Source organism: Falco biarmicus, chromosome 11 (assembly GCF_023638135.1).
Source record: "Falco biarmicus isolate bFalBia1 chromosome 11, bFalBia1.pri, whole genome shotgun sequence".
NCBI lineage: Eukaryota > Metazoa > Chordata > Aves > Falconiformes > Falconidae > Falco > Falco biarmicus.
In genome coordinates, this window is record NC_079298.1 from 21837040 (window position 1) to 21856728 (window position 19689).

Genomic DNA, 19689 nt, shown 5'->3' on the forward strand with positions numbered 1-19689 from the left:
AGTAAACACATAAAAAGGAGAAGGGAAACTTGTTGAAAAGCAGCTAAGCCATCTGGGTAGATTCTATTACATATCTTTTGCCATTCAGGTTTGATATATGGAAAGTGATAAATAAAGTAAGGTACATAATAATAAGGCATTTCCAGAGGAAGCTGCATCTCAAAATTTGTTCTTGTCTTACAAGAATAATCAAAATTACCTTGTAGATTACTAATTTGTACACCACCATGTGGAATAAGAAGGCATCTACTGTCTATACTTTACAAAAGTGACAATGGAGCAGACTGCCTACAGTCACACCGCATGGTAGTCGCACAGCTGGAATAAGAATCCAGTAGCTCGGGATCAAATCACTAGACCACAGATACATACTTTTTTTTTTTTTTCCTGAACTGCATAGGAGGAGCTGAGCTATAGTGTCACCTGAAAAGCTTTAAAGGAACAACTTGACTGTGGAAATATTTGTTGGCTTTATGTTAATTTAAAAAAAAATAAAAGCCCAGATGGTTACATCTAGATTTCAAATGTAAGACAAGAACAAACCTTTGCACTGTCAACTTTGTCTTTGATAATTATTAACTTAAGGATGTAGTCTTTAAGACTGCTTTGGCACTTAAGGTAAACTGAGGTGTATTTCCTGTAAATTTGAGGATTAACTTGAGACAAACATAAGTGTTGATTATCACTTTGTTTGCTCTTAAAATTACAAATAACATAAAAAGAGACTAGATAAAATTTCATAATACCAAAGATATAACCTTAAGATGAAGAACTACTTAAAATAAGGTGAACGAAATTGTGTCTAGGATTTCACACACACAAATAATTTAAAAAAGCTGCAATGAAGGGAAACAGAAACAGCTGCAACACAAACTGAAACCCAGCCTGACACGGGGAAGCCAAAGATCAAAGGTAGTTGTAGTTAAGAAAATTTGTTCAAAATGCATCACAAATGAGTACTTGCACAGAAACAACTGAAGGAAAGTAGACAAAAGGACAGTGAAAAGATCCACATGAGAAACGGTTTGAAAAATGAAAAACTTGGGCTTATTACCAAACCTGAAATATTAATACAAAGCAAAAGAAGAACGGCTTTTCAGAATAATATAGGAAGGCTCTTCTTTGGCAATACAAATACATAAAAGTTACGCTTCTGAAATGCAGTGGAATACAAGATGAGTGAAATGCAGAACTATATATCACCACCGAAAAGATCCTAGCAGCTAATTCTCACTATGTTAAGCTAGAGAATTATATTTACTATAAAGCTTCTTAAGAGAGAGATGATTGTACTCCCAACAAACACCTCTGGAAGCTCTGTAAATTTGAAAACTGCCTTTTAATAAATTCACTGAAGCTCAACCCTTATCAAAATTAATTGGATATACAGTACACAATGCACTTTCTTCATAATAACAGAAGTTAATGCTGAAACCCAACTTGTAAGCTCTTTCAAAACCTACTTCAATTGTGTAATTAATTACTAGATATGTATTTCTTTTTAATCAATGGAAGAGTACTATAGGAAAGTGCTATTTTTAGCCTGCCATTGGTGTATTTGCTGTCTTGTGTCAAGGTATTCCTACCTCAGTTTCTCCTCCTATTTAAAATTAGCAAAATGGCACCTAGCTGAGCAGAGTATAATTTTTTAAGTAACTAAAACCAGCACAACTGTACTCCAAAAACTTCTACTCCCTGAAACAGAGCATAAAGTTGAAGAGGAGCTAAGATGATAGTCAGCCTGCAACAGAAGTGGACTTCAGACGGTCCCACGATCCAGGTCCAGGCGTCAGCAAAGGTCAATCTGATCTGTTGGTTTTGCCTCAGACGCCCCATCTCCTTCGATCACGAAATGACAGCTGTCCTGTTTCTCGTGCAGCAGCTCCATCTGCTGCCCGAAGGGGAAGGCGGACTTTGCATTGGCACTACGTTTACAGAATAAAAAAGGAAACCGATCTGAGTAACGAAATATCGCTGGAAAATTGCCAAATGCTTCCGCAGTCAGTCCTCCTGCATGAACGGAACCAACGGCCAGCCTTCACCACGTCACAATGAACCAGAATGGAAATATGAGAGGAAAGAACAATCATATGAGTGTCAGGGTTCCTCACTCATCACCTTCGGAACTAGCCTTTTCACAGCAAACTTTGATCCTTCACTATCTGCAGTCATGTACTGCTGCGTTGTCCAAAGGTGCCGTGTTACCAGATCGCACGGGTGAGGTACTGACACTCACTTCACCCCACAATAAATGTGCCCAGGTGTTCACAGGCTGTAGGATGTTTACGGCAGTTCTTACTTACAAATGGTTTATTTGAGTTGCACAAACATCTACCTAAGCTTATTATTCTCAGTTCTTAAAAACGAAAGTTACGCTTCTTTTATGCAGTGCAGGGCCTTGAGGACTCAAATTAAACCTTCCACACTTTGCATTCCTGTACCAGGAACACTATGAAGAGTTCTGTCCATAACTGTTGCGGCAAGACCATATGGACCCAGAACTCGTAAATTTTATCAGACCCGCTCTGAACCCCAGTGATTCCTAGTCTGTGTTTACAACAGCTCTGGCTCCACCAGAGTTGGTTAGCTCGGGGGGTGTACCTCCAGTACGCTACTTGCTGTAACCCCCGAACCCTTCCAATAACCCCCCAGTTTCTGAGCAGTGTCGCCGGAGCTATTTAATAATAAGCCAGCTCATGTGCTCTGGCGCACTGCTGGCCACGGGTGCTGACTTCACAGCAATCACGGGGCGCACTACCAGCATGCCTTCATTAACTGGAGTCACCTTGGTTATTCATTACACTCGTATCTCAGCCTCTGACGCAGTGGTTGTTAGATTGTGTATCCTAATCAGCTTATTTCACATCGATTTGATTAGCGTTCTGGTTCCTCAGATTTTAGGGTGCACTTATTTTCTTGGGTTTTCCCACTCTCCTGGATACCGATACTTTTAAATTATTGTGAAATGAAACATGAGATTCTCACAAAACCATTTTCCTGCATAACGTAGGCCATGGCACTCCAGAGCAGATGTCCTTCCAGTCCTGTCCGGTCCACTCCAGCCCCAGGTCACGCTCCTGAGCCCTCCGGCTGGCAGCCCCGCGCCCCCTCGGGTGGCCATGGGACAGCTGAGATAGGCTTTGCCTGGGCTCAGGATTCAGTTCTGGGAAGGATTCAATAAAGAATAACCTCATACTCTTATCTTTGGGGGTTTCTAATATACCTACTCTTTATTAAAAAAATTACATCAAAGACTTGTTTCAGACCATAATTACAGCTTTTAAGGAAAAATCTTGTTTTACTGAATCCACCACGGGTTTTACTGTGATTTTAGGACAGATATAGTTCAGACATTGTTCCCTGTAATGGATTTAGTAATAGGCATTCACAGTGTTTGGAACAATGATCAAGTATATTGTAATTGAAAATACTGTCACATAATAGTATATTATTTCCTAATTTATTTTCTTTTTTTGTCCTTTCCATTTACAAGGTTTTTTTTAATGTCTCCAAAATACTCTCAGTCACTCATTTCCAAGTGCAATTCCTACACCCTCTTTCTCTACCTGTCAACTCACAGCAAGTTTCTGCAGTGTCTAGCAGAAATTACAGGGCCACATTTTCACTGGTCGCCAACGTCTTGTGTTTCAGATTCCCACACAGTTTTTTTGTCTGATGTGGCACAGGAAAGCCAGCAAAACCCTGCAGTGCACGTGATGTCCAGTAAACATAACCCCAGTTTTCTAGGTTCCTTTAATTCAGATGCTATGGTTTAAAAACAAAACCAAAAACCCCATAGTTAGACTGTCCCTAAAAACCTACAGTGCTGGAAATCACCAATGTTAAAATAACATGTTTCCGAACAACTTTAGAACCGACCTAGTGTAGTTTCCATATCCTTGATGCTACAACTGAAAACTTTTTTGCCTGAAATGTTCACATTTACTAAAAGCACATTATAAATAACTGCAACGTCACAAATGTTCATATTTGTTAAAGCAGAATCATTTGATCCAATTCACCAATGTATCACCTTCATCTGTGTAAAAAGATTCAACCCTATAAAGATTCCATATGCAAACTGAGGGGCGTTTGGAGGAACAGCTCCCCAGCATAAGGCAATTGCGGAATATAATCATATTCCTCCAAACGTGAGGATTAATATTGAAAACTCCCAAGTAGGATGATGACTAATATTTTATATTGATTATTGATGAGCTTAAAAAAAAAACAACAACAAAACACGAAACAACGGCGCGGCCCTACGGGGAGCGCTCAGCACCAGCTGCGGGTCCCAGGCGGCACGCGCAGGCTGCCTCCAGAGCCGTTGACACGGCGGCTTTGAAGCCCAAACCGATTCATACCGGTTAAAAAAAAAACAACACCCCCCCGAAAGCCCCTTCCCCAAAACCATCCGACACCAGACCAAGCGTTCGGCGCTCGCGCAGCCCGGGCCCCGCGCAGCCGCACGCGGGGGCGCGGGCCGGTGGGCGTCGCGCGCAGGCCCTATGGGCGGTGTGCAAACACTCCAACAGGTGGCTCCGTGGCGCAATGGATAGCGCATTGGACTTCTAGAGGGTTGAAGGGATTCAAAGGTTCCGGGTTCGAGTCCCGGCGGAGTCGTGTTTGCCCTTTTCTTTCACCTTTTTTTTTCCCTCCCCCGCCCCCTCACCCTTCTGGCTGAAATCCCCGCGTCCCTCTCCTGTCCCTTACCTCACCGTCGGAGCAATCCGGTCGATCGACCTGGCGCTTCCCTGCGGCCGGCTCCCCGGGCCCGCCTCCCGCCGTGCCTGACGGAGAGCGGGGGAGGCGGGGAGCGGGCGGAGACAACGGCACCGGCCTCCATGCCGGGCCGCCTCCGCTCCAGCCTCCGCCGGGCCCCGGCGGCACCCACACGCTTCACCGCCAGCCAGAAGGGTGGCGGGCGGAGGACGGGTGCCGCGCCCCCCGCTCGACTCCGCCGCCTCCCCCCTCTCGCCCTCAGGCAGCGCCCGGCGCGGCGCCCGCCGCAGCCCTCCCCGCCGCGGGGGGAGGGGCGCCCCGGCAGCCTTCCCGCCGCTTCCGCACGCAGCAAGCGTTTGCAGGCGCCGCCAGCAGGCACCGAGCAAAGCGCTGCGGCGGCAACGACCCTGGCGAGCGGGCCGGTGCCTGCACACCCGCCCGTTCCCGCGGCCCCGTTCCCGCGCCCGGCCGGGGCAGCAGTTCCGCGGGCACAGCGACGGCGCCGCCACCGCCCGCACGGCTGAGCGCGCAACCCCACCTGACCTCAGACCGGCTTTGCTTCCCAACTTACACGTACCTATAGATCTAAGCAACAACCGGTAGATAGAAGTTGAAAAGCCATTTCCATCAGCAATCAAAAAAAAAACCCAAACAAACAACAAAGACTTGTCTGGCAAAATACAACACAGTAGCAGCACTGAACAAGCCTTGATTTTGCTTAGGACTGAATAAATTGCAAATTAATTATTTTATTCACGATTTATTTTTTTCAATTTCTATGTGTTTTAATAGCCTCTTTTTATTCCTGTATGTGTGACTACAGCCTCTTTTCCAAACTATTAGTTTCTTTAAAAGCAGTAAAGGAAAAATCCAGGTAATTGAAAACGAGACACCCCTGGGAACAGCAACCATCACCATGCTGCTGCATGTAACCCCCTCAGGAATGCCAGCTCGCCATAAAATACACATAGCCCTTCACAGAAACATCGGACTTTCCCAGAATTTGAAGATAAACAGCAAAACCGAAAACCTCTCTACATTAACCCCATTAAAAGCAACTCAATCTTATCACAGAAGACAATTCATCTGTGTTTCAGTCACTTCCAGCAATGCACTTCCATCCAAATGCCATTTCTTTTTCTACTTTTTGTATTTAAGGATTACTAGATAAGATTTGCTTAGTTCCTAATGAAAGAAACTTGAAGGCAGATATTTTTTACATATACATTTGCATGTTGCAAGCAATATTTACATAATCGATACTGTAAAAATGCAAAAGAGTTAAGGGCTACAGTCCAAAACAAAAAGGGAAAATTTGCAGATTGGAGGAGCGGGACACTTCCTAGGGCTAAGCTCGGGGACAGCTCTCCTGCGATCCTGCCTGTGTAACAGATTCTAATGTGAATGCAAGCAGAAAAGTATAGGGACACAATTCCATAAAATACTTGCATGAAGATGGTTTTGAGGAAAATGTTGCATGAACATCGTATTTCAGAATGCATAAAGAGAACTAGGAGAAAAAAATTCAAGAACTATAGTAGGCAATATAGATTGGGCAGATGCTGCTTGTTACAAGTGTATGGAGTAATTAAAAAAAGAAAGCAATGTAAAGAGGCAGTTTAATAATCAATAATAATCCTTACATCTGACTGAATATTAAGAACTTTTTTACCATGAGGAGAGTTGAGCAGTGGAGCTCTCGGAGTTGTGTAGTCTCCATCCGTGTATGTTTTCAAGGCCTGACTATAAAGCCCTGAGCAACCTGGTGTAACCACCTGGTGTAACCCTGCTCTGAGCAGGAGGCTGGGCAGGACAAGCTCTCACGGACGCCCACAACCTGCCTTATGGGCTCCAAGTCTTAGCAAGACCCACCCAGGTAGGCTCCTGTGGTGAAGACAGGACTTGTTAAAAATGAAGAGATCAAAAGTGGTTTTATCACATGGAAAACAGCAGTGGTAAGAAGACGCCTTCAGTTTTGAGGAGACTTAAGTTGATTGCAGAGAGATTAAGACCCTCAGAAGAAAGAAAGAGGACAAAGTGTGAACAATGAGAGCATGACAGAGAAAGGAGAAATATTTCACCTGCTCCTGAGCCAACCATGCCGCTAGTGGCACCACCTCAGCCCCTGTCAGCCTAACCCCTTTTCCTCATAGGCTTGTGGTTGCAACATCTAAGAGATGGACCGTGCACTCACTGGGCTATACAACCATTGGATAGTCTCTGCCTCAACGGCAAGGAAAAAAAAAAAAAAAAAGGAATACTGGCAAAACCAAGGGGAACATGAAGAAACAGTAGAAAGGAATAAATTCCTGTTCATACAAAACATTCCAGTGACCTCCAAAACAGCAATAGGTGCACATATAAAAGACCCAGCACGGTACCTATTGCTCTTTAATCTCTGGGAAATTTCTTGTTAATAATGGTTTATGTCAATAAAGGCAAAATTACAAAATAACACAAATATTTCTGACAGCCATTAAAAGAAAATACCACTTGCAATTGACAGGCAGTTTCTCAAATGCTACTAGTGTTTCACAAATGATTTTTGAGGTATTTTAGTATTTTCAGAGAAATCTGGTAAGTTTAGGCAATCATGTGCTACATTTTGTTTTTACTCTCCCCCCAGCAACTTAAACCTTAGGTCAATCTCAATCAAATTTAACTGGAAGGTAGAGGAGTCCAAAATACTGCCTGTCTACGCTTTTATGAAAACTGGTGGTTAAGAAAAGGTAAACTAGTACCTTATCTGAAAGAGGCTGAAGCACAAGCTCAGGCAACAGCTGACTGGCAAACACAACCTGCAAGTACTACCCTGCAGCCCAGCAAACGCTGTCTACTCCATCTCACCTCTTCTTCCCACAGAACACGGGCACTTGCTGAGCACGGTGTGTGGCAAAACAAGACACTGGAAAAATCAAAGGAAGGGAAAAGATGCAGAAAGTAAGCCAAATCCCTCAACTAGCCGTGTTGTACACGAAGTAATTCCTGTAAGTAGCTCTTGAAGCAGCTTGAGCAACAGACAGCTGTTGCTTGCTGTGCAACACCAAAGCTTGCTTTTCTCTTTTAAGGTCCTTCAGACTTGTACATTGCTTTTCCAAAGTTACACTTGAACATCCCTGGATGCAACAGAATGACAACTACTGTGGTGCCTTTTCTTGCCTCAGTGTTCAGTGCTTCCATATCTCACCCAGAGAACAAGACGCCATAGTTGGTTTTATTGCCTTTTTTATCATTTACTGAGAATCGACGTATTGGCATATGTATTATTGCAGAATTGTATTAGAATAGCATCTGCATGTTAGTTGACACTTGGGGACAGGTGGTTCTACTTGTATGTGTTTGATACTTCCCAATGAATTTACTTTACTCTGCACACCACTCATCTCCAGGCCATCAAGACTTTCTAAGGAATCTAGATTCTCATCTGTCTGCAGTAGCAAAACATTATAGTTAACTTGCAAAAGAATATAAAAAAACCCAAAGGATTTCGGGGAGATTTCTTTCAAGCTTCAGTTGGTGATCAATCTATACCGTGGTGATCAATCTATACCAGCTACTTCCAGCACAAACAGCTAATCCTCAAAAAACAACAACTCCTTATTCTCAGTAGCAGAAAATTCCATGGTTAAACACTGGTCAGGAGCATACTTCTTGTTTATGATTTGCAACCTTTAAAATCCAGTGCTTATATGGTAAGAAAACAATCAACACCAGTGGTCCTCTGACAATCCCTTCTGAATCTTTCTTACCCAATCCACCTAAGACAACGTAGTGACCGTTTTGTTTCTTCTATTAGCCGTCTGTTCTGCTACCTAAGGGCAGTAACTGAGTTATGCTAACTGTAACAGCAATATAACTAGGTCATTAAAACCCAACCAAACGCCACAACAGTTCTGCCAATCACGAAAGGTTATGAGCAGTCACTAAAGAGGAACTGACCTGATGGCATCTCTGGTTCTATAATGGTAGCAGAGGCCTTCCAAACCATCCGTTTACCTGAAGAGCTATTCCGAGTCAGCTACCAGACCCCAATCTGCACACCACACCCTTGACAATGGACCCCCCACTGTCAAGCTGTGTTCAGAAAGATCATTAGACAATTATCAATGGTACAAATTAATAAAAGCAACATATAACTGAATTTTAAAATTATATATATACGTTTACACTATTTTATCAAACTATATGTAACATATTCTTTATTGATTCATTATACTTACTTATATATATATTTTTTTATATATATATAAATATGTCTATGTATACACCAAATTCCAGGACATTCCCAATCCTGTTATGGTCAGTGTTGGAATAAACCCTTCACAGCCAAATTATTTCTCAGTACTTTCCATTACAGAATTGACCACCAGCACCACTGACAAGACATAGAAAAATCTGTTGTGGCACATAAATGGTGCCAACATGAATTACACACGTAACTTTAAATTGAATTTACTAATTCACTGATGTAAAGCCTGAAGCCTGAAATGACCACAGTCCATGAGGCTGGACTTTGTGTTCAGATTTAACAGTATGCTTTCACATTATTATCTTTTTACATAAACATTAATTTCAATACTTGAATTTAAAAATCTAGATTAAATTTAGATACCTGATAATTTGGCAAAGCTCCCTACCAAATTCTCACTGCAAGAAATTCCCTGAACCTCAATTTGCACATGATCTGCAAACCTAAAAAAGAAAACACCACAACCAATGCATTCTGTAGAACATTTTATAACAATTAAGTTGTTCCAGCTTGTTATTTTTCTTCAAGTCTTAATTGTGAAATTTCCTCTTCTTCCGATTCTTCTTCCCTGCTGCAAAAGCTGCTTTTTCACTCATGATCTCCTGATACTTCTTTTTATTATATCTGAACAAAATAGATAGTTTACTTTTAAGCATGGTAAACCAAAGTTCAGGAAAAGGTAACATGGAAAGTACTCTACATACGTAATTTGCCAAACAGTTCTCTTGTATTTTCTGAGTCAGGTTTCTTTAATTTTATACACTTATGTGTAGGTAACGGGAAATCAACAATTGAATTAATGATAAATGTAGGTAAATTTGTTTTGGAAGTAAATTTGATTGAAGAATCATTAATTTTGGCATAAGCAGGAGGTTCTTCATTGCATATGCAATCACATTTGGACAGTTTGCTAAAACACTGCTACTGTTCATCATGGGAAGACTCATCAATTTCAACAATACTACAGAAAAATTATACCCATTTTTATACTGCCTTCTCAGCAAACTCAAGATAATCACCCTTACTCGAGTACTCAAGATTGAAACCCAAGATGAGATTAACACTAAACAATGAACAGGATACAAGTTGCTAGCTCCTCACAGTAAGGATTCTTAGGTACCTGTACCACAGCTCAGTGCACACTGAGCAGTATTGAGCCTTTTAATAGCAGCACTGACAAGTATCTGCACTAATGCTAAAGTATCTGCTTAAAGCCCTTAATTAGCCACAGCATGAATTAACTGATCCAATTTCAAAGACATTAATTTTTAAAAACAGCTTCTAATAAATGCCTTATAAATCAGGTCAAGCCAGAAAACTGGTTAAGAAATGGCTGTACTAACTTGCCTTCCCAACACTAATAATTAATTTACAAGCCTGACATTAACCTTATAATCTCAAATCATGCACTACTTCCAAAAAAATGTCATTATGTGAAAAAGAAGTGCATATTAACATAACGTAGTAACCAATATCAAAATGTATCAACTAAGGGATCTACTCCAGAAACTGCAGATTAGCCAGACATTACTTAATCCAATCATTGTCTTAAAGACTCTAGTGTAATTTTGACTCCTATGACAGGTGGCAGACTGACATGCTTATAATATGAAATCATATAAACTTTCACAGAATTATAGACAGCACTTTTCTATCAATTATGCCAAGAAAAATTAATCAGTCTTTAAACAACAACAAAAAAATGCATGCATAGGCACGTATCAGTTATTCAGAGCCCTTGGGTTTTGGCATAAGCCTGTGTACACACTTCTTTTGAAGTGAACCAGAATACGGCCGATAAGTTATCTCTTCAACAAAGACATTATTTTAAAAGTGGCTGCCAATAGCGATGACCCAAGTTGGATAAAACCCTTTCATAAGACAAAAAATATGCTGTCTCAGTCTAATTATCCCCTGTCCCTTAGATCTTCTCAACAGCAGTGGTGCTGAAGTGCTAAAGCAGATGAGTAAGTATTCTTTGAAGTATAAACCCACCTCCCCAAGATGAATAAAAACAACAAAAAAAGCTGACATAGTTAAAAATACTCCTCTCTTATATATCAGAATTACCAAACTGTTTTTAAATACCTTCTAAACTCAGAATCTGCAAGCAGCTCTTCAACAATTGTTCTCTTCCTTTGTTTCTTAGGGATTCGACTATGGTAAAAGTCTATAGGAGAATCAACCACAGTTCCAACCTAAAAAACAGAAATGAAAACACTGTTACTGAACAGCAAGATGCTGATTTTGCCTTTTTTTTTTTGTTGTTTTTAACTCCTCAGCAACAAGTGTAAAGACACCTACAGAGAAAAGCAGAATTGTATCCTACGGAAGTGCAAAATACCATAAGAAATCAGCAATGTTTTATATGCAGCAGAGTGACTTTTTGCCTCATTATTTAGTGCACAGAGGACAGCTTGAGTTTTAAGACTGTACAGATGTCAACACTGGACTGCTGCGTCAATGCTTGTATTCATAAAAGAAATCCAGTTCTTAACATTTTACCAAGGAGGGAAAGGAATGACCATCCTTATGACCATCATAACTCTTTCTTGTCTCTGTCATCATGATGGTTTTACTAGAAGGCTACACAGCAGTTCACCCAGCTCTAACACAAGGGCTTCATCCTGGAATGCATCAAGTTTTTTCCAACCAGCATGTTAGCCAGTTCTGATGATTCAGGTTAGCAGTGGAGACAGACGGAGTATGTTTCATACAGTGAAGACAGACCTGAGCCTATCTCATTATGTGGAACATTCCTGTCTAAGTTTTTCGATGCCCAGAAACTTCAAAACATGCAAGATCCATCCTTTAAAGTCAAGCATTAATATTTTAGAGAAATGAAAACATTTTCCTCAGGCATGCTAACTATTCAAATAGGCCTAAGTTGACGGAAGTCTTATTTCTATAGTTTCTGCAGTAATTATCTTCTTTATGCAAACCACTTCAAAGCCGAGAGCTATAGCAGCAGAAATTCTGGCTGATCACAAAGCTAGCTGTCTCCATTCAAACTGTATTAGCTAGTAAGAAAATAAATGCTAATTATTTTCTAAGCACTTGTTAAAAATAGGCAAATACTTTAAAAAAAGCAGGGAAAACGTCTGCTGAGGGTTTGAATATGGATTAAGTCAGGCGTTTGTTCACTATTGTGAGATCAGCTGAAATTAAAAACCCCAGCATATACACATATGTAATATAGATTTAAGCAGCTGTAAACTACAGCCAAAAAATCAAAATACTTTATTAATTAAGGTAAGAAAGCAAACAAGCATAAAGGCTACCTACAAAATAGGCAGGGAGTAAGAATAGCTGTTCAAAACTTCAGCAGTACAATGCAACCTTCCGCTCCTTCCTTACCTGGAAGTACTTGGGTAGACCATCTCTATCATTCTTCTTATAAAAATGCTTAGGGTCCAATGAAGCTCTCATCTTCAAAACTTTTAGATCATTTTTCAGTTCACTTGTGATTTCTGGGGCTTTCATACCAAACCAACCGTCACCTGTTGTTTTCTCTCGCTCTGCCTAGGGTACAATACCAAGAATAATAAATTTGCATTCAGCAATCAGCACAGGATAGCACAGGGAACTCTCCCCTCCTAAAGATGGATAAAGCATTTAGAACATAACTGTACCTTTAAAAATCCTATTTTACGACCCTTACAATAAGGTCATCAGCACTGTATTAACGACAGATTTGTACCACCTCAGCACATCATCTTTCACTTCACTGCCCTGGTGACTAAAAGGATAGCTTTTCAAAGGATGGCTCAAGGAGGTCACTGAATTGCAGCTCTTCACTTCCAGTGAGGCTTGTGTATACACACAGTCCCACCACGAGGCTCGCTACCGAAGTCTGGTTTGTTATTTGAGGCATTATCAGTTCTTCACTTACCCTGCGCTGTTTCTTCAGTTGGTGTAGTGACTCCCTGAAGGGTGGGACACACTCCTTTTTTTCAAAATCTGGAGTTATTACACTCTTCTGCAAGAGCTGTAAGAATTTTTTTTAACGTTAAGACAGTCATCTCACTGATACGAATTTCACTGCTTAACCGTATTTACCGAATCTACTAAAGGAATCACACAGAATCTAAGCAAACATCATTAAGACAGTATTTCAGCTTCTTTGATCCCCAACAAAAGTAGCAGGGATCTTCAAAACAGAACCCAGGCCAACAACAGAAAGCAGTTGGCTAGCTCTGGAAGAAGTGAGATAGCAAATGCTCTAGAATGGCTATCATGAGTGAGCCTAAGAAAACAGTCTCAAGGAAAATAAAGACATGCCCTTTATCTCAAAGCGTGCTTTTGAAATAAAATTGCTAATTCCATATTAAGGAGAGTACAGACCTCTATTTACTGAAATTCATTCTTGCTATGGACTAAATATCTTGTGAGCTGAAGGTCTGCTAACGTATCATTAGGCAAAACTGTGGGCATCATCAACTTCTTTTTATTTTACAAGATAATGCTGGTATTTGCGTTGCTTTTCAGTTTCTGAAGTGTCGCATTTATTTACATTCTTACCATTAAACCCAAATGTAAATCCACACTTTGGCCAAGAAGAATGGAAGCTCTAAGCAAACTGTAAACCAGGACATTTATTTGAAAACAAGTACACCAACCTTATCAAATTAACATCTTTGTGTTACTGCAGTCACAGGTAACTGCTTAATTGTAAACACATTACCTGGTCCTTCTTTTTCTCCTTCAGTTGTTTAATTACACTTGATTCAGGCTTCTGTTTTTTTGCGTCAAAACTAATATATAAACCTCCAAGCTTCTTGATATTCAAACCAGGGTCTATGCTGCTGGAAAGATGTAAACTAAAAGACAAATAGTTAATGATTAGAATATTGCAATAAGCATGCAACTAAACCTTCTACTGTCCTCTAAGAAAGATAAACAGAAAAAATATTTTTCTTATTTTTTCCACTTTAGTGCAGTTCTGCAATGATTTTAAGTCTCAGCGTCTAGAATAAATTTATAATTTAGAGATGATAGAAAATGAAGGGGAAAAAAATTGTGCCATTATATGAAGTGACAAGTTTATTAAAGAACAATACCTGTGGAATCACTTCCACAAATATTTCCACATTAACTCTAATGCTGTATTCTTAACTTAGATAATCTTACTATATTCTATAAAACTGAATTCTTAGTTCACTTAACCTTGTCAAAAGAACTCATGACCAGCACCCTTCTTCAATGCATTGAGAAGCTTCCTAGCTACAGAGAAAAAAAAACCACGAAAGCACAAACATACGGGTGGTAAAAATACCATCAACTCTTAGTGAAAAGTATGAAGAAGCTACAATTCATTGTAGAAATGTTTTAAGTCCTCTGTGTAACAGTACTAGGAATAACATTATTAAACACTTCAAAGCTACCATGTTTCACATTTTTTTCATTACTTCGTTTGGGCAGCTAAAGGAACGTAGCTGCAAACAATGTACGAAAGTGGACTCAAAAGGAGGTTTTTGATGACAAAAATGCTTAAAATCTACAAAGTATTATGGAGAAATATGGTAGTATCTAAAGAGGTACAACGGATATTGAATACTCAGTAATACAAGCCCTTTACAACTTTCTATTAAACTGTGACTGATCTGTTGTAATGTCTTTACACTGAATACTTGGCTAAGTTTTTGTAAGACTTCCGGCCTACCTGAAGGTTTTCAGAAGATTAAGACTTGTTTATCCAACCTCAACAGAGTACGACGCTTTAAACATATGAAGCGTATAAAGGGATTTCAGCAGGAGTCAGACTACAAGAGCTCAAGAGGTCTCATCCAACCTGAATTATTCTATGATTATATATGATTCTATGAAATCAGCTGGGCTGATTTCACTTGAAGTGTCACTGTTCAACAGCGCAAGAACTAAAAAATATATGTGGGCCTACAAGAAAGCTGGAGCGGGACTTTTTACAAGGGCACGTAGTGATAGGACAAGGTAGAATGGCTTTAAACTTAAAAAGAGGGTAGGTTTAGATTAGATGTAAGGAAGAAATTCTTCACTACGAGGGTGGCGAGGCACTGGCACAGGCTGCCCAGAGAAGCTGTGATGTCCCATCCCTGGCAGTGCTCAAGGCCAGGCTGGATGGGCTTGAGCAACCTGGTCTAGTGGAAGGTGTGACTAGTGGAACTAGACAATCTTTAAGGTCCCTTCCAACCCAAACCATTCTATGATTCTGTTTAGGATTAAAAAGCATAATCTAATTAGGCAATGTATAAGGAATTTACTGGACTTTTTGTTATTTATAACCAAACTAAAAGATCAACAACTAAGAAAACTGGCTTAAATAAGCAATTATATCAGCCTGACCATTTAACCCAGTTTCACATTTTATTTTTTTAAGCTGAACAAATATAAGGCCTCCAGATGCCTAAGTATTTCAGAGTTCTGCTCTCTGAAACAAAATTGAAAAAAAACCCAGACCCTCAATTTATGGCCTATATTTTTATTTCATACGCTGTACAACCCCACTTCCCATGTCAATACGACTTACGTGATGAGACTACCCTCTCATTTATTCCACATCATTTAGCACTTAATCTATATGTCCTATGCACATATGCTTGAATGAAATGAAAATTCTTTAGTTATTCCCAGAAAACTACTTACACGTCAATCTTAGTTTTCAATAAATCATCATCTTCATCCTTCTTATCTTCATCTATCAATTCCTCTTCAGCATCTTCCAGATCTGAGGATTCTTCACCTTTTTCACTTCCTTCGTGCTTACTATCAGCATCACTATCTTGGTCTACCTGATCTAGATAATACTTCTGGCTGGAACTCATGCCAGGCTCAGTATCAATTACAAAAAGCCCTTCAGCATGCAGTGAACCGTTCGAAGATTTTTTGAGGGAAGGAGTCCTCTCATCTGCTTCGTTGTAACACAGTTCCTCTTCAACTGTATTTACGGACAGTACAGCACTATTTTCAGATTCATCACTTTCATCTTTGCTCAGAAGCAATACAAGAGAACTGTTTCCAGTGCTTGAACTTTCAGAGTTGTGGAATACAGATTCAGCATGTTCTCCTGTTTGGTCTTCACCACTGTCCGTATCGATTTCAAGCATCCTGCATCCACCAATGCTATCAGTACTTTGTACAACAGCTATGTCCTTTTGTGAGCTACTCACTGCCCTAGGTTGCTCACCCTTTCTTGGTTTATCAGCATAGGTGAAAGACTTCCGTGCACCTGCCTCAGCATCTTCTCTTTCGCATTCCAGAATTTTTTTATTTTTGTTTGGTGTTATTTGCCCTTGGGATTCTAAAAATTGTTTGGGACTCATGCAATCAGCCAGGGAAAGATCCATATCCTCTAGTTCCTCCTCCCTCACAAGTATTTCACTGTGTTCTTGTATTTGGCCACATGCTTTCTCTGAATCATCCACCCCAACCGACTCTCTATTTTTTATTGCTTTTTTCCCAGGTGATTCAATGTCACTTTGTTTCAGTTCTGTAGGACTGCTGGGTGTCACATCATTCAAAACCACTCCTTCCGGGTCTTCACTCTGGGTTGTACCGGCAGATTTGGAAGAACATTTACTTTTAGGTGAACTGGATTCTTTATTACCCTCAGTGACAGAGGAAGCATCTTCTGTGTCAGAGACAAGTTTTGCAGCAGGTCTAGCATCAGAAATTATTACTGGCTCAGATTTAATGGTGTCCTCAATTAAATTCTCATCTTCTGAAACAATTTTGTTTCCTTTCTCAGTCTGCTTAGTATTATCTGCTTGTGATTTCACTTGCATGCTCCTAGTAATTCGTTTGCTAGTGCCGGACGGTTCCATACAAGAATTCAGACAGCATGACTCTGCATCAGAAATATCTTCACTCTGGACTTCACAAGCTCTATCCGCCTGCAATTTCTTTCTGCTTTGCCTGCTTCTTGTAGTTCTGGTAACATTAGGCATCTGGACACCAGAAACTGCAGAGGAACAAGACTCGGCTTCAGAAGCATCATCTTCATCCACAGTCCTTCTTAACTTATTTAGAAAAGCTGTTTTGTCATGTCTTTTTTTGTCAGGATAATCCGGCTGATAAGGAACTACAATTTGTCGTCTTCTTGTTACTCTAACAAACAAAGGTGTCTGAAGACCTGACACAGCAGAGCAGTTTGATTCTGTTTCTGACACATCCCCATCGGCTTGTGGTTCAGCAACCGACGGTGCTGAATTAACAACTGTGTTCTCATTCCTAATAAGTTGCAGCTCTAAGCTATCACTGACATCTGACTTTGCTTCTGTATGTTCCAGCTCTTCAGACTGAGATTCCTGAATTACCTCTGGCTTACGAATTGATTTAGTTCTTCTTCTAGTCATCCCCGTAGACACAGGAGTACTAATTTCATTGGACACCATCTAGAAAGGGAATAAAAATAAGAAGTGTGCTATTGGCAGATAAAAAAAAAAAATAAAGAAGATGCTATACAAATCACCAACAATCTTTTCAAACAAATCAGCTCTATAAATCACCAACAATCTTTTCAAACAAATCAGCTCAAGCTGACAACATGTGACATGTCTCTGTTTAACGCTACCTATGTGGAAGTGTTAACAAACCCTCCCTTGCTTATCTGTTCAGTCTACTGTCTTTTGGTCAAGGCAGGGGAAGAAACACAGGCATCTGTTAGAAAACATAAATAAAGACAAATATAAATATAAATAAGTATCTCTTAAATCTAGTAAGTCCTGGCAAGCTGTCAAGGGAAACAAATCCAGAAGCAATGCTTAGAAACATCCAAAGATTTGCTCAACTGTAAACTGCCGAAGCCCAGCAACCAGCAGAATGTGCCCCAAAATGGTTTCCATAAGTGACGTTAGCAGTTTTAGGAGCAGAGTGGCCTCACACCACCAGCACCACTAGGTATAATCTGCTTCTTTAACGATGCCTGTAAGTTACCTGGAAGGCAATTAAAAATTCTGGCAAGAAAAAACCACTCCGCAACAGCAGGATCTTCCCAAAACACAGCGCAATGCTGGATCAACATAAACCACACTGCCTACAGGGTCAGTATTTACTGGAGCGTTTGTGTGTCTAGTGGAAAACCTACTGAGAAATACTAAGTGAACTGCAGTACAAAATTGAAATAAATAAATACACAAATACCCTAGCCTTTAACTCGCAGCGTTAAGTGGGTTAACACCCGACAAGGGCTGCCAGCGCCGAGGGCCCGGCGGCAGCAGCAGGGCCGGGGCGCACCGCGAGCGGCTCCGCCGCAGCGCAGGCCGGGAGGCGCAGCAGCCGGGCACGGGGTTGCCCCCGCCCCCGGCCCGGCCCCGCCGCCGCCCCCGCCGAGCCCCACGCAGCCGCCGAGACCCGCCGCGGACACCGAGGCCCCCGCGACGAGGCCTTGTGCGTGCGCGGAAATGGCGGCTGCTACTGCTGCTGCCGCCGCCGCCGCCGCCCCGCCCGGCAGCCGGCTGCCCCCCCGCTCCACTCCTCTCACCCCCGCTGTCCCAGCGGGCTCGGGCCCCGAGGGGCGGCCGCCGCCGCCCCCGGCCCGCGGCCCCTGCCCCCGGCCCCGCGCCGCCGCCCGCCTGGTGGCCACCATCTTGTGGGCTGCGCCGCGCCCGCGCCTTCCGGCCCCGCCCACAGCGGCAGCGCGGCGGCCCCGCCCCGCGGGAAGCGGGCACACCAGCGGGCGGGGGGCTGCCCCTGCCGCCAGGCCACGCAGGCCCGGACCGCCCGGCAAAGCGGGATGGCACCGCGGGCGACTGCGATACGGGGGGCGCGCTGCGGGGAACGCCTGCAAGGCACCGCTTCGAAACCTACAAGAATTTAAAATTTTTAATTCCAACTTTGCGCTTCCCCGTGGTAGGGAATCCCCCTCTCCCACTCGTGACGCCGAACAAACCAGCCAGCCCGGTAGGTGTCACACTAGCCGCGACTCCAGGAGAGCGGAGCGCAGCCCCCGTGCTGCAGGGCCCTGCCCCCAGCCGGCAGCTGCACGGCGGCAGCGTGCACCCGCCGGCAGCCGCCCCAGCCCGGCTCCAGCACCGCTCCTGTGCCGCGGCCCACGCACCGACCCCGGCAGTTAACGGTGCCGCATGCCACCAGCCAGCGGCACAGCCGGGAGGCACAGGCAGCACACGTCCACCCAGCAGCAGCGCCCAGCCCTGGCTGGCGGGGCAGCTCACAATGAAACCCATTGTAAAAATGATTCTGAAACTGACACACACTGACCCAACGTTTAAAAAAAAAAAGACATTTTGATTAGGAGAAAAGAATTCAAGCTTTTATTGATACATTACTAGTTCCAGTCCCCCAACTCTCTCACTGATCAAAAAAACTGAAGTCCAGGAGAATTTCCCAGTATTGACCACCCACAGGTAAGGTATTTGATGACTCAAAAGGTATCTTAAAAAAAAAAAAAGATTCACATTCTAACTCAGTGGAATGGATTATAGGAAGCTGACAGCCCATACACTACCTACAGGCACCAAAATTCCACTAGCTGCCTACATGACAGAATTTGAAGGATGTTGGTGAAAACCCACTCCCTTTACAGTCCAAATCTCAAAATATGTACACCTAAGTTAATGAATACTACTAGCATGAAGTCATGCTCCTGCCTGAAATCACAAGGAAAACTAGTACTTTAGACACTCAGCATCAAGCTCCTGCTGAACTACCAGTTGAGCTTTTGCTGTCTATTCTGATTTAAAGGCCAAGAAAACAAGGTGGCCTTATCGGCAGAAAGAGAACAT

The 19689-nt window shown here is 42.1% G+C and overlaps 2 protein-coding genes and 1 non-coding gene across 4 annotated transcripts in view; 1 reads left to right on the forward strand and 2 right to left on the reverse strand.

The window, feature by feature from the left end:
• Nucleotides 1-11171, reverse strand: part of BCAR3 (BCAR3 adaptor protein, NSP family member) — a 115367-nt gene extending 104196 nt beyond the window's left edge. Inside the window, exon 1 of one of the 2 annotated variants that reach the window (XM_056356104.1) lies at nucleotides 11060-11171. The gene's annotated coding sequence lies outside the window, so the exon portion shown is untranslated. Of the gene's footprint in view, nucleotides 1-4713; nucleotides 4966-11059 lie in introns of those variants that run through there. The other variant, XM_056356102.1, reaches the window with a different exon arrangement.
• TRNAR-UCU (transfer RNA arginine (anticodon UCU)) lies at nucleotides 4538-4623 on the forward strand. The gene is given in 2 exon segments: nucleotides 4538-4574; nucleotides 4588-4623. It is a non-coding gene; the product is annotated as a tRNA-Arg (tRNA).
• Nucleotides 9893-18558, reverse strand: DNTTIP2 (deoxynucleotidyltransferase terminal interacting protein 2). Its single transcript, XM_056356202.1, has 7 exons — nucleotides 18429-18558; nucleotides 15593-17340; nucleotides 13656-13791; nucleotides 12864-12959; nucleotides 12329-12493; nucleotides 11042-11169; nucleotides 9893-9932 (listed from the first exon to the last, which is right to left on the reverse strand). Exons 1-7 carry the CDS (start codon nucleotides 18531-18533, stop codon nucleotides 9893-9895), a joined length of 2418 nt encoding a protein of 805 aa, XP_056212177.1. The 5' UTR covers nucleotides 18534-18558.
• Nucleotides 18559-19689: the final 1131 nt, after the last annotated feature.